At 37.9% G+C, this 15,900-nt stretch overlaps 1 protein-coding gene across 1 annotated transcript in view; it reads right to left on the bottom strand.

The window, feature by feature from the left end:
- Positions 1–12,065: 12,065 nt before the first annotated feature.
- The window catches only part of LOC122747982 (meprin A subunit beta-like), a 47,401-nt gene continuing 43,566 nt past the window's right edge, over positions 12,066–15,900 (bottom strand). The window contains exons 14-16 of the mRNA XM_043993736.1: positions 15,128–15,332; positions 13,820–13,831; positions 12,066–12,197 (exon numbers count right to left, since the gene is read on the bottom strand). Of these exons, the coding sequence (XP_043849671.1) occupies positions 12,066–12,197; positions 13,820–13,831; positions 15,128–15,332 (349 nt within the window). The remainder of the gene's footprint in view (positions 12,198–13,819; positions 13,832–15,127; positions 15,333–15,900) is intronic.

Here is a 15,900-nt window from a genome sequence, read left to right as displayed (position 1 = left end):
GACAATAAGAAGACATTAATGGCTTTTGCAGAGGGTAGTGAAATGGTCAGGCCTGTGCCTTGGGTATTATCCTTGTTTCTTCCCTTCCCCTTACCTCATCCCTTAGGCTCTAGGATCTTCTAGCCCTAAATAAGAAATCCATCCAGTTCCCCTCTTGCTTGGCCACCTGGAAAGAGTTTATCCAGGCTGCAGTATCTTTGAAGGCATCAGCCATATGTAGGCATCAAACTAGACCTTTTATCACCAGGCAGCATTATACCCTACATAGAAAGTATTCCGTTTCTGCAGGTGGTACAAGGTGTCAATGGCATTGTAATTGTATCATTAGACTCAGACCTGAAACATACCTTAGACCACAATGACATCAAGAAGAATTTATTTACTCTCTACTTATTACAAAGCATTGCACCGGGCTAATACCAAATTTTAGATCAATTATAGTTCCTGCCCCATAGAGCTTACAATCTAGTGAAGGAATATCACGCCATCAGAGATGACCAGAAAAACCAGTGAGTATATGATAATTGCATTAGAGTTGTGCAAAGAGTTCTGTGGAGTCTGAGAGGCAAAGTCACAAATGGTCATGGGAAGGGGAGTTACTTTAAAGCAAAGACATGGCCCACAAAACTACCAAGCGAATGGGGGCAGCTAGGTGGCACAGTGGATAGAGCACTGGCCCTGGAATCAGGAGGACCTGAATTCAAATCCAGCCTCAGACACTTAACACTTACTAGCTGTGTGACCTTGGGCAAGTCACTTAACCCTCATTGTCCAACCAAAAAAAAAAACAAAAACAAACAAAAAAAAAACAAACTACCAAGGGCAAACTGAACCAAATTAAAATTTAATTGGTAAATAATTATCAAAATAACAAAATAAATAAAAAACAATAAAACAGATAATGTTAATGCCATTGTCTAAGTCACTATGCAGTCCAAAGTCATCCTTTCATACAGTTTTAGTGGCCTGCTTTTCTCTTTGATTTTGACACAACTACTCTAAGGGATGGATGGAATTGAAAATGGAGAGAAAATATATTCCAGGCCTAGGAAATAACTTGAGCAAATCCTACAAGTATAAGAGTAAGTTGCATGTTTAGGGAAGGCAGAAATACCCAGTTTGGCTAGAATGTTAAGGCTTAAAAATGAAAAATACAAAATAAATCTGGGAAGGTGTGGTGGTGCCAGGTTGTGGTAGAGCTCGAATGCTAAGAAGAAGAGTGTAAACCATATTTAGGAAGCAAGAAAACTTTTTGCTAAGAGAAGTGGCATAACCATATTGATACATAGGAAAAATTCTATGACAAGTGGTTGTGAAGGATGAATTAGAGGAAGAGGGAACCTGGAAGGAATGTATTACCACAGTTCAATCAGGTGGTTCTGAAGGAGTATCTCATGTTGGGACAATGGGAATGGAGAGGAGAAGAAGGATAAAAAAAATTTGTGGAAGCAGATGCAATGGGACTTACTGACTGATTGTATGTGAGGTGGGAAAAAGTACAACACTGTCATTCTAGAGGTAAAGAAACAAACCCCCAAGAGCATTCAAATCCAGATCCCCCGACACCAAATCCAGCATTAGTTCCACTCATTGTTCTACCCAACCCCAAATCCTCATCCAGAGACACAAGCCATCCCTAGCCAAAGGAGACATAGGAGATGACTCCAAATGACATAGTGGCTAGAATTTTGGGGGACCCCAAGGGTTATCTCCTTGATTTGAAACTTCTGAAGGGCTACAGAGCCCTGTGATGGGCAGGGAATTCCTAATGAACAGCCTGAGTGACCTCTTCTAAACACATCAATAAAAAAGAAATGACACAGAAACTGAATGACTTTAAAAGAAAAAAAAAGATCCATTTCCAATTTTTGACAGAGGGCATGTTTTCCAGCAGAACAAAAAGGGATTTAGGGTTACAGAAAAACCCCATTTCTCACAGCTGAAACTTGTTTCTGGATGAATTCATGAGGAGGAAGCAATGCATTTTCCTATTTTTTTCTATTGTGGTGGTGGTGGTTGCTGCTGTTCGATATCTTCAGATTTGGTTTCAGGAAGATTATCCTGCAGAGGAGAGAGGACAATGTATGACATAATTCATGAATGTGAAAGCTATTAATGGAATAAATCCCAAAGAAATGGTCTAACTTTTAAATGAAGTACCTATAGATGGCTTTCTGGAATGATGGCAACCCATCATACCTACTGCCTTAGAGAGTCACCAAATTCCATTGACTAAGTTAAAGGAACATTTCTTAAATGTTATGAACAAAGAAATATGCAATCAGCACTGGGGATACAAAAATGAAAAAAAATCGCCATTTCTCTGCCCTCAAGTGACATATTCTAATACAACATGTAAGAAAGAAGCATGGGGGCAGCTAGGTGGAGCAGTGGATAAAGCACTGGCCCTGGATTCAGGAGGACCTGAGTTCAAATCCAGCCTCAGACACTCGACACTTATTAGCTGTGTGACCCTGGGCAAGTCACTTAACCCTCATTGCCCAGCAAAATAAAATAAAATAAATTAAAAAAGAAGCATGCTCTGAAGGGATTAGGGGGGGGGCGAATAGAAAGAGCTTTAGGAAAATTTGAGGCAGGATGATTGATCTGACCTTTTGGACTCACTTTATATAGATTCTGAAATGTTAGGGTAGGCAAAACTTTTGGCAGGTCTCTTCAAGGCGGGACCTAATTGTCTCCCTCTCTCTGCCCTCCATTACTAGCGAGATGGCTATGAAAGTTTATTCATTGGGTAAGATTTAAGATGGTCCCTCATTTGAAGAAAAATATTTAATTAAGGTGAAAATAGATATATAGCCTTTGGCAGGATTGTCCTGGACCTTGGCTTACCATCCCCCAGTAAGCATCCCCAGAATCTCCTTCATTAACATGTTTCAATCTTTCCAGGTCCAGTTTCCACATTAAAATGAGTGTTAGTACTTGCATCGCCGCTCTTTCAAAGTCATTATGAGAAAAGACCTTTGTAAACCTTACAGCACCGCATAAATATGGATTGTTATTCTCTCTCCTCTTTTTTAAAAAATCATATTCTCTTTCCCCCTTTTTCTTTCCCTCATCTATAAAATAGAAGTAATAACATGATCTTCCTCAAAAGGTTATTGTGGGGGCAGCTAGGTGGCGCAGTGGATAAAGCACCGGCCCTGGATTCAGGAGGACCTGAGTTCAAATCCAACCTCAGACACCTAACACTTACTAGCTGTGTGACCCTGGGCAAGTCACTTAACCCCAATTGCCTCACCAAAAAAAAAAAGGTTATTGTGGGGGGCGGCTAGGTGGCACAGTGGATAAAGCACTGGCCCTGAATTCAGAAGGACCTGAATTCAAATCTGGCCTCAGACACTTGACACTTACTAGCTGTGTGACCCTGGGCAAGTCACTTAACCCTCATTGCCCCAATGAAACAAAAAGATTATTGTGATGATCAAAATGAGATGACATATGTTAAGTGTTTTGTTTACTTTAAAGAACCATGTCAAGTCAAGTCAAGAAGTATTTATTAACTGCTTACTATTATGTGCCAGGCACTGTGCTAAGTGCTAGTGATACCAAAAAAAGAAACCCCAAAGACAAAAAACAGTACTGCTCTCAGGAATTAAGAGGGGAAATAACATGCAAATAACACCGTACAAATAAGACAAATTCAAGATAAATTGATACTGGTCTCTGAGGGAGCATGCTAGTATTAACAGGAATTAGGAAAGACTTTTTTTTTCAAAGTGGGACTTTAGTTGAAACTTGAAGAAATCCAGGGAAACCAGAGATGAGATGAGGAGGGAGAGCTCCAGGCATAAGGAACAGTTGATGAAAATTTGCAGAGTTGGGAAATGGAGTATTTTGTATGAGAAGCAGAAAGGAGGCCAGTCACTGCTTCCTCCCTGCCAGGAGGGAAGTAAGATGCTGGGAAAAATCAGAAGAGGCCAGGTTATGAAGAGCTTTTAAACCCAAAGGATTTTATATTTTACTTTGGAGGTAATAGGGAGGCATGGGAATTTATTGAATGAAGGGTGGGATGACATGGTCAGACCTGCTCTTTAGGGAGATCAGTTTGCCAGCTGGTTGGAGTTGGGAAGAGAGTAGATGCAGGAGACCAACCAAAAGTCTTTGACAATAGTGCAGGTGATGAGGTCCTGCTCCAGGATGGTGGCAGTGTTAGAGGAGATTGGGGAGCATATAGGAGAAACATTACAAGGGTAAAACTATAACAGGATTTAGCAGCAGAAAGCACACAGAAAGAGAAAAAGTTAAAAGTTGAGGATGGCCCCAGTGTTGTGATCCTGTGTGAATAGGAGGATGGTGGTATCATCTACAGAAACAGGATAGTTAAGAAAATGGGGGTGGGGCAGCTAGGTGGTGCAGTGGATAGAGCACTGGCTCTGGATTCAGGAGGATCTGAGATCAAATCCAACCTCAGACACCTAAGACTTACTAGCTGTGTGACCCTGGGCAAGTCACTTAACCCTAACTGCCTCACCAGAAAGAAAGAAAGAAAGAAAGAAAGAAAGAAAGAAAGAAAGAAAGAAAGAAAGAAAGAAAGAAAGAAAGAAAGAAAGAAAGAAAGAAAGAAAGAAAGAAAGAAAGAAAGAAAGAAAGAAAGAAAGAAAGAAAGAAAGAAAGAAAATGGAAGGTCTTAGGGAAAAGATAATGAGTTCAATTTATATGTGTGGTGATGATAAAGAGATGACAATGACCTGTTTTAAGTGCCTAGATTATAGCTTTTCCATGTCTTAGATAACATTCACACTTTTACTGGTAAATGTCTTAGCTTACCGCATATGTAAAACTTTTTTGGTCCTCTCCTCTCTGGTTACATACCTCTCCTCTTTAGTTTCATTTCTCAACCTTGACCTTGATTCTATTCAACCCTAAAAACCTGGCAACCTTAACTGTGGGAAGTTTCATGACACTGACCCATTGTATCAAGTGTCAGCATATGTGAAATCTCTTGCCATCAGATTTAATATCCATAAAACAATTTGTAAATACTGTAAAACTTTCAGGTACATTTTATCTCCAAAATGATAAGCCTGGTGACTAAATTATTGTTTTGCTCTGCTTTAGTTTATGATGAGCTTAAACACATCTTTCTGCCCTAACTTTAGATCAATCAACTATAAAATGGCATCTAATGAATAAATATGACTCATCTTCCCTCTAATCAGTATGGGAACATCCCATGAAGCTCAGGGCTGGGCTAGTGTTGTCTCTCTAAATTCTTTCCTTTAGCCCTCATATGTATAATTATCATTTCTGGTCAGATAACTCCTCCCATATAGAGAAAAATATTATTATATACATCTTCATCTCTCTATAGTTTTAACTATCTAGACGCACATTCACATGCATAGATGTCAACACATAATAAATATATGTGTGTATGTATACACTTATAAAATCTACATTGCTAATCTACCTCTTAAATTAGAGTCTCACGTTACCAACAAGTTCACCTGGATGTCCTGTTGGCATCTCAACTTCAACATGACCAATCATTGTATCCAAACTTCCATTTCTACTAACCAATAAAAGCATCATAGAATCATGGATCTGGAGATTCAAGGAACCTCAGCGGCTACATAGTCAAACTCCATCATCTTAGAGATGAGGAAACAGGGAAACAAGGAGGTTTCTTTACTTGTTCAACATCATGCTGGTAGCATCAGAGGTGAGATTTGAACCCAGGGCCTCTGACTCTCCACTCGGTGATCTTTAAGCTCCTATTATGTACCAAGCACTGTGCTAGGTGGCAGGGATAGAATGACAAAAATGAGATAGTTTTTGCCCTCTAGAAGCTTACATTCTCACATGGGGAAAACATGTACACTTAATTGTACAAAGTATAAAATAAATACAAGTTAATTTCAAGGGGGAAGTACTAGCAGCTGGAGGGATCAGAAAAGGTCTCCGATGAAAAGTGGTTCTTGTACTGAGCCTTAAAGGAGTTGAGGGGTTCTAAGAGGAAAAGGGAGAAGGAGAGCATTCCAGGCATGAGAGATAGCCCAGTGGGTCAAAGAACAATCATAAAAACAATTGATGATTTCATTAATGAAAATGACAATGATGAGACAACATATCAAAATTTATGGGATGCAGCCAAAGTAGTTCCTAGGGGAAAATTTATATCCCTAACTGCTTACATCAATAAAATAGAGAAAAAGCAAATCAATGAATTGGGAATACAATTTAAAAAACTAGAAAATAAACAAATTAAAAATCCCCAACTAAACACCAAATTGGAAATCCTGAAAATCAAAGGAGAGATTAATAAAATTGAAAGTGGGACAACTAGGCAGCGCAGTGGATAGAGCACTGGCTCAGGAGGACCTGAGTTCAAATCCGGCCTCAGACACTTGACACTTACTAGCTGTGTGACCCTGGGCAAGTCACTTAACCCCAATTGCCTCCAAAAAAATTGAAAGTAAGAAAACCATTGAATTAATAAATAAATCTAGAAGTTGGTTTTATGAAAAAAGTGATAAAATAGATAAACCAATGATTAATTTGATAAAAAAAAAGAAAAGAAGGAAACCAAATTATTAGTATCAAAAATGAAAAGAGTGAAATCATCACCAATGAAGATGAAATTAGGACAATTATTGGGGGGAAGGAGAAGAGGGGAAGGAAGGAAGGGCAGATTGGGGGAGGGAGCAGTAAAAAGCAAAACACTTTCAAGGAAGGTGAAGATGTTCTGCAAAACTGCACATATATGACTTGTATTGAATTGCTTGATTTCATAGGAAGGGTTGAGGAGGGAGGGAGGAAGAAAATTTAGAACACAGAATTAGCTCAAAGACCTTAATCTCATTAGAGTTGGCTCAAGGAGGGAATAGCATACACACCCAAGTGGGAGGAGTAATCTATCTAACCCTACAGGAAAGTAGGAGTGGAAGAGGATAAGGAGGGAAGGGTGAAAAGAGGGAGGGAGAAGCAGGGACAGGCAGTCAGAAACAAAACGCTTTTGAGGAGAAATAAGGTAAAAGAAGATAGAAAATACAGTAAATATCATGGAAAGGGAATAGGATGGAGGGAAATAGTTATGATGATTGATTATAATGGCAAAACGTATGGTACCTACTTTGCTGGACTATTATGAAGAAAATTTTTTGTCAAGTTTAAGGTACTATATAAAACTTATGATGAACAGAATGCTATCAGAAAAACCTGGAAAGACCTACATGAACTGAAACAGAGTGAAATGTACTGTATATAAAATAATAGCAATAGTGTAAAATCATCTGCTGGGAAGGATGTGGTTATTTTCAGCAATGCAGTGATCTAATACAACTCTGAAGGACTTACAAAAATTGCAATCCATCTACAGAGAAAGAACTGATGGTATCTGAAAACAAATTGAAACATAATTTTGTGATAGTTCCTTAATCTGAAGTTTTGTTTTTATCTGTTTTCTCTCAAAACCTAGCTAATGTGGAGATGTTTTCCATGACTACTCATGCATAACTTATATTGAATTGCTTGAGTTTTGGGGGGTGGGGGTGGGAAGGGAGGGCAGAAGAAAAGTTGGAACACAAAGTTTTTAAAAATTGATGTCAAAATTTGTTTTTACATGTAATTTGGAAAATAAAATTTTAAATAGGAAAAAAATAGCACTTGCCTCACATGATTGTTGTGAGGATCAAAGGAGATGACATATGTAAAGTGCTTTACAAATGTTAAAGAACTACATAAATACTAGCAATTTTTAACAAAAGAACTGTATAAACCAAACTGACTTTATCTTGTAAAATTATTCCATTTTGAGACCTATGTTTCATTTTCCTGTAAATTTCACCCACTTGCTGATTGTGGGAATGGAGTGACATCCTGTTTCATATCTGGGAAAGTATACCAGTTTTCTCTCTTCCTGAAACAAGCTCATCCCCCCTCTCCCCGACTTGGAAAGTCCCCAATCTTTACTCCAACTAGAAATCAGATTATCTAATATTACATCCTGTTTTTATCCTATTAATTGTTTTTGTTTAATGAGTAAAAATCTGTCTCCTCATATTCAGGATATAGTACTAGCTAAAGGGGCCTGGTCCCAAATTGCAATACAATTGTCATGTTTTGTTTAATAAATTGATATGCTCAGAAGTTCAAGCTTTTGTTTCCTCAGTCATTTCAGATTTCACATCTCACACAATTTGGTTCCTGCCTACATTTCCAGTCTTATCTCAGATTATTCCCCTTAAAGAAAGCTGTGTCATAGCCAAACTGATCTCTTAACTCTTTTCATACATGTTCAATACATGATATTTAATCTGCTCCTTCTGTGCCTGTGCAAAATTGTTCCCTATGTCACATTCTTTATATATATATTTCTTCCTAAGAAAATTCTCTATTTAGTGTAAAAGACAACTAAGACGCTTTCTGCTGAAGGGTGCCTATACTGATACCTCCATTATTCTCTCTCTCTCTCCTCTCTTCCTTTCTCTCTATTTCTACTCTTTTGTATTGTGGAAATTTATTTTGATTTGGGGACCCTACCTTTAGGCTGAAATCAGAAAGCCTTAGGCCCTCAGGGTCTCTTCTGTGTGGGAGGGGCTGGTGCCCCTCCCCCTCTGCTTCAGCTGAGCCAAAAAGCCCCGTGGGCTGTACAAGATGCCAGGTCAGATAGCTGGGGGGGAAAAAGCCCCCAGCTCCCTCCGACCTGAGCGGAGCTATCCGAAAAATCCCGGATAGCCTGTGCTGAGGCTGGAGTACACCCCCACCCCCCCACCCCCCCACCAGCCGAAACCCTGGATGAAGGATTAGCTTGGTCTGTGGGGACGCAGGAAGCCCCAAGATTTGAGTGGAGAGAAGAAAAGGTATATATAGACCTGGGAGTTAGACTCAGGGGGGCAGCTGACGAGACTTGGGGGGACGAACTAGATAGAGAGACAAGAGGTTCGGATGCATGAGATGAGGCAGAGAAGAGGTCAAGCGATGGCTGATGAGATCAGAAAGGTTGGAGCATGGCAGACTAGAAATGGGCCTACAAGGACGCAGGAGAAGACGAGAAGGACTAGGAGCAGGGAAAAGAGAGGCTGAAGGGCAGACTGATGGAGCAGACAGACAGAAGGTTGGTGAGAGAGAAACACAGGGGTTCAGTGGTGGCAGTAAGGAGAGAAAAGTTAGAAGCAGGGGGATTTACAAAGTGAAAGGGGCTCAGGGTTAGAATAAAGTACCTGAGTGCCCTAAGGCAAGCGGCGGCTAAGGCCCTTATTGTATTCAAGAAGTTCCAAAGAGACACAGTGGAAAGAGAAGCCCCAATGCAGTCAGGTTGTACATTTTATTTCCCTGTATTCTTAATTTTCAATAGTATCTCATAAATAAACTCTGCTTTGATTATTTGGTTAAGAGGCTTCTTAATATTTTGCTTACCAATTTTGGGAGTGGAGCAGTGTGGTGGAACTTTATAAACAGCCCACATTAAATTAACAAAGTCAGATAGCCAAACAGTCAAAAGTCCCCAGATTAGTCCTCCAATCAAATTAGTCCCCCCAAATTAGGCTAGTCATCAAAAATCTTTTACATTTGAATGGCGACTGTGGCAGGACTTACAGCCCAATTATAATTTCTCTAAACCTATAATTTTTCATATACTTATAATTTATCATAAGCACAGTTATTATAATTTTTCCAGGTTATAGTTAATAATTAATTTTTTGTACAGTATTAATCTCAATCAATCAAGAATCTATTAAGTGTTTAAGTACTTAAGTACCTTTTATGTTGAAGGCACCAAACTAGATACTGTGGATATAAAGACGAAAAGAAAAACAGTCTCTGTCCTCGAGGAACTCCTCCTCTGATGAGGGATACACACACACACACACACACACACACATATATATATATATATATATATGTGTGTGTGTGTGTGTGTGTGTGTGTGAATATGTATACATGTATATTTATAAATATACATATCTATCTACACATATACACATGTGTGTATATAAGACCACCTGCGTGGCTATATGTGCATATATGTATATGTATTTATAGATACATATATGTGTATATGCATGTCTATGTCTATATATATATATGCATGTTTGTATATATGTATGTGTGCATGGGAAATCCATATAAAGTAGATAAGAGGCTTCAAGCAGAAAGAAGAACTTGATTCTTAAAGAAAACAAAGGATTCCAAGAGATAGAGAAGAGGAGAGAATGCCTCCCAAGCATGGGAGAAAGCCAGTGCAAGGCCAGGAGATGAGAGGGGGAAGTCATGTGGGAGTAACAGTGAGTAGGCCTGTATGGTGGAACACTAAGCACATAAAGGAGAATAATGTAGGATAAGGTGCAGGGGGAGGGAAAGTGAGGCATCCAGCATGACCCCAGTGATGAGAATCTGAGTGACTTAAATTTGTGGATTATGTGAGGTCAATCATAAAGACCTTAGCTTTGTCCTTGCATCTATTTACTTATTACTAACCCTAGATAAAGCATTTGGGAATAATCTTCTCTAGGAGAACAAGCTCCAAAACCTCCCCCAACATGAGCTGGGCCAACAAGAAAGGCCTTTTAGTAAACTCAGCTACCTAAAGCTGGAAGGCCTCTCAGAAACCATCTAGTCCTATGGGCCAACAGACCCGAGGAGATTAAACAAATTGCCCAAGATCACACAGGTGGTGAGAATCAGAGACAGGATCTGAATTGACCCAGGCCCTCTCCCACCGGTGCTCTTTCCCCTGAACTATACCACCTCCCAACACCATCACCATCACCATCACCATCACCATCATCAATCATCATCCTTCAGTCCTTCCTCAGCAAAAGTACAAGTCAGCAGGCAGAAGATCAGGGAGAAAACAGTGAAAGAAATCCATGCTCTTTCTCTCCCTCTATGTGGTCATGGCTATCCCCTCCATAAACTGAATAGGGCACAAGAAGTATTACAGCAGAAGAGGAAGATCAGTGGAAATGACCCACCTCCTCCTACTGTGGCTTCATTATTATATCTGAACTCCCAGGACTTCAGATATATCCATATTATTTGTGAATTTAAGGTGGAAAGCATTCCAAAAATCAAATTATTTCCTATTTTTAAAAAAGTACTGTGCGACATATGAGAACCAAATACTGAGAACTGTCTAAACTAAACATCTTTACTAATAGAAAGAGTGCTAGATTTGAAGTGGGGAAGTCCTATGTTCAGATCCTACCTTTGACACTTGTTCTATAATATGAGATGGTCCATATATGACCTTAAGAGGCAGCTTGGTGTTACAGAGGATAGAGCACTGAGTTTGGAGTCAGTAACACCTACCTGAGTTCAAATTCTGCTTTAGACACATTACCTGTGTGATCTTGGGTAAGTCACTTAATCTCTGTCTGACTCAGTTCCCTTTTTGTAAAATGGGGATGATAATACCACCTGTCATAATTTGTTACACGTAAAAGAAAAATAAGTCTGTGAATCTAGGAGGAACTCCTTAGAGCCCTGAGCTTACCAACTATGTAGTACTTATAATAGTACTCTGTCTTTTTTTGGAGGGGGAGGCAATAGGGGTTAAGTGACTTGCCCAGTGTCAAGCATCTGAGGCTGGATTTGAACTCAGGTCCTCCTGACTCCAGGGCTGGTGCTCTATCCACTGCACCACCTAGCTGCCCCTGTCTTTCTTTTTAAAAATAAGTTTTAGAAAAGATTCTGGGAAGATGGTAGAGTAGATTAGAAAACTTTCAGCTCTCTGGATTTCCTCCACAAAAACAAAACAAAACAAAACAAAAACAAACAGAACATTGCCTCAGAGCAGCAGAAGTAAACACAGGGTAGAGCAGTTGTTCTCCTAAGACAATCTGAGAAGACCCCAGAAAAGACCCAACCTTCAGGGTCAGAGGTTCAGCCTGAATGAAGTACAAACACCTCCAGAATGACTCTGCAGAATCAACAAAAAACAAGCCCTGGAATTAGAAGGGTTAAGAGGTAGGCTTAGCCTTAGAAACTTCCATCTCACAGTTAGGGGGTTGGATGGTTGAGCAAGAGAAGATTGAAAGACCTTCCAATGTTGATGATGCGGGCACAACTGCTGACCAGGCTATGACTGCAGGGAGAAGGAGCTAAAACAGCTGGTGAGTACAGTGGTGAGGGGTAGGGATGCTGTGAGCTGTGGGCACTTTACGGGAGAACAGAGTCCCTGGTTTCAGTTCCTGGGCAAAGAGGACAGCTGTAGTTTGCAGCCACCAGAGGGACTGCAAGGAACAAAATCATTTGTGGGACAGTGTGGCTGAAGGCCCTAGCTGTGGCTTAGGAGTGAAGAAGAGAGCTTAAGACAGACCTCAGAAATAATGCTAAAAACAAAATAAAACAATGAATGAATGATCAATTAAATAAATGGATTAATAAATAAATAAGTGCATGAGCGAATGAATGAATGAACAAATGAATGAGCAAGCAAGCAAACAAATAAATAAATGGATGGATGGATGAGTAAATAAATAGATAAATGATTAATGGATGGATAGATGGATGAATGAATAGGAAAAAGAATCAATCAATAAATAGGCAGAATAGTCAGACTACCTGAAAATTGTGATGAAAAAGGAATCTTGATACATTATTACAAGAAATTATCAAGGAAAATTGCCCTGGAGTTCCAAAACAGAAAGGTAAAGCAGAAATGTTGGGGGGTGGGGGAAGAATCCACTAAAACTTGAAAGAGATTGCAGGAGAAAAACTTCCAGGAATATCATAGCCAAATTTCAAAGCTCCTAGGTTAAGGAAAAGATATTGGAAAACAACAAGAAAAAATCAATATCATGGAGCTACAATACACAAGACCTAGCAGCTACAACGTTAAAGGACCACAGGTTTTAGAATACTATATTCCATGGACCAAAAGAGTTGGGGTTATGAACAAGTATAACTTATCCAGCAAAGTTAAGTATAATGCTAAATGGGGGAGGAGGGGGGGAGAATGGACATGTAATGAATTGAAAGACTTTCAGGTTTCTGTGACCAAAAAAAACCCCAGAACTTAAGGGGAAATTCAACAAATAACATCCAGGAGAAATAAAAGGCAAACATTAAAGACCAATTGCAAGGGACTCGATAAGGACAAAGTGTTTGCTTTTTATATGTGAAAATATAAGCGGTACTCATGACTGTCATTATTATTTGGGCAGTTACAAAGAAAGGCTGGGTTGGGGCGGCTAGGTAGCGCAGTGGATAGAGCACCAGCCTTGGATTCAGGAGGACCTGAGTTCAAATCCGTCCTCAGACACTTAACACTTACTAGCTGTGTTACCCTGGGCAAGTTACTTAACCCCAATTGCCTCACAAAAGAAAAAAAAAAAGAAAGAAAGAAAGGCTGGGTTGAGCTGAACTTGATGGGGTGATTCTAAATATATTAAACTGTAGGGAGAGATAAAAAGGAGTAATTCTCTCATGCAGATGAGGCATAAAAGGAAGAATTGATACAGAAGAAGCTAGAAGGGGAGAGGTAGTAAGAATGGATAGGGTAAATAGGGTGAGAAGGATAATGAAGAAAATAGAAAGGAGGAAAACACAAGTAATTATAGCTTAGAATGCAATTGGGATGAATTTACCCATATAATAGAAACAGATATCAGATTAAAAATTTGAATTTAACAATATGTTGCTTTCAGGAAACATTATAAAAATGAGAGATACACATCAAGACAAAATAAACGTTAGGAGTAGGATTTATTATGGAAAAAAACAGGGGTTAGTAATCATGATCTCAGACAAAGTTAAAGTTAAAATAGATTTAATTAAAAGAGAAAAATAGAGAAACCATACTGTGTCAGCAATAGTATTAGATGATGTATAATAACTAGACAGTATAAAATACCTGATCATATACCTGTCAAAACACACAGGAATTTATGAACATAAACATAAAATACTTTTTATACAAATTAACTCATCTAAATAATTGAAGTAATACTTATTGTTCATGGGAAAAGCCAATATAATTTTTAAAATTACAATCTTACCTAATTAATCTACTGATTTAATGTCATCCCAATTAAATTACTAAAAAATATTTTACTGAACTAGAAAAAATAATAACAAAGCTCATTTGGAAGAACAAAAGGTCAGGTACTTCAAAGGAAGGTGTAAAGGAAGTGGATTCAGTAGTATCAGACTTTAGACTATATTATAGGGTAAGAGCATTGTTGAAGCGTAAAATGGATAATTTTGTTTATTGTAAATTAAAATTTCCTGGAATAAATAAAACCTATATAGCCAAGAACAGAAGGAATGCAGAAAACTGAGGGGAAACTTTCATAGACAATCTCTCAGATAGTATGTGATTGGGTTGGAATATTGCTGTAGTGAAGAAAATGATGAACTGGTTGACTTGGAAAAACATAGAAAAACTTGGAATTATGAAGGAAGATGCTATCCACCCTCAGAAAAACAGATAACATAAGTATGGAATAAGTATGGTGGAAATAAGTATGGTATGGTCTTACATATGTGTATGTAAATGTATATGTGTATATATGTATTACACATATTGTATAAATTAATTATAATTTAAAATAATATAATAATAAATAATAAATTGTGTGTTCTATTAATTTTATTTATATCTGTTTATGTATATATACTTAATTGTACCCTTCTTGAGGGAGAAGGTGAGAGGGAAAAAAGATAGAATAAAAAGTACACAACAGAGAACAAAAGAAAATGAACAAGGAAGCAAAGAAAATCTGGACAGCTTTGAAAACAATGTGCAGCATTTATTATATAGGTTCTCTTGAAATGGAAATTTATTGTTTTATATTAAATCCTCTTATGTTCTGCTGTGTACTTAGCAACATTTTTTTCTCGTTTTGTATTTAAGTTTAAAATTTTTAAATTTACCAAAAAAAAACAGTTTCATTGATGACTTTCATTTTTATGTCATTTTGGATATTTCTCTCTGTCCCTCCAGAACTTAAGTTCTTCTTATAACACAGAAAATCAGTCAAACAAAACCAAATACTAGAAGAACCGTGTTCAATTTCCTGTCTCCAGAGAACCATACCTCTCTGCCCAGAAGAGAGTATACTTCATTATCTTTTCTCTGAAAACAATATTTGTTATTATAATAACTCAGAGTATGGTTTTCTTTTAGCATTTTAATCCAATTACTTTATTGAATACTTACTTTTTCTATGGTGATATCTGATGCATTGGCATTGTGCCTTTTTCTATATTTCTTCTTAATAAAACAGACATTCAAAAAAGTCACTATTAGCATAAAAGTAAATACTATTGTAGCCAATAAAGCTGTCATAACTATGATGTGCATGTTGGAACCCATCTTCTCACATTTTTCTCCATTGTACCACCAGCCTTCACCTGATTGACACCTATAAAATAAAAATAAAATTGTATTGTAAAATATAGCAAGACATGCTTAAAATGCTATTGCATTAACATTCAGCCTGGTCATTTTCAAACAGGTGTCAACCACTCTACAGCAAGAAAGACCACTAGGAAAATACATATTTGTGGAGTTTAAAATGTTGAATTGTATAGTTTATTTTTTAATTCATAAAAATATTTTATTATTTTCTAGTTACATGTAAAGATAGTTTGCAACATTTGTTTTCATAAGATTTTTAGTTCCAAATTTTTCTCCCTCCCTCTTTTCCCTCCATGCTCCCTAAGTCAGAAAGCAATTTGTTATATATTATATATGTATAATCACGTTAAACATATTTCTACATTAGTCTTGTTGTTAAAGAAGAATCAGAACACAAGGAAAAACCTCAAAAAAAGAAAAAAAACACACAACCAAAAAGTAGAAACAGTATGGTTCAATCTACATTTAGAATCCAATTCTTTTTTCTGGATGTGGAGAACATTTTCCATCGTGAGTTCTTTGGAATTGTCTTGGGTCATTGCTTTGCTGAGAAGAGCCAAGTCTATCACAGT

The sequence above is a fragment of the Dromiciops gliroides genome, chromosome 1 (assembly GCF_019393635.1).
Source record: "Dromiciops gliroides isolate mDroGli1 chromosome 1, mDroGli1.pri, whole genome shotgun sequence".
Classification (NCBI taxonomy): domain Eukaryota; kingdom Metazoa; phylum Chordata; class Mammalia; order Microbiotheria; family Microbiotheriidae; genus Dromiciops; species Dromiciops gliroides.
Note: the sequence above shows the minus strand (reverse complement) of the source record. Positions and strands in the feature narration are given on the sequence as shown.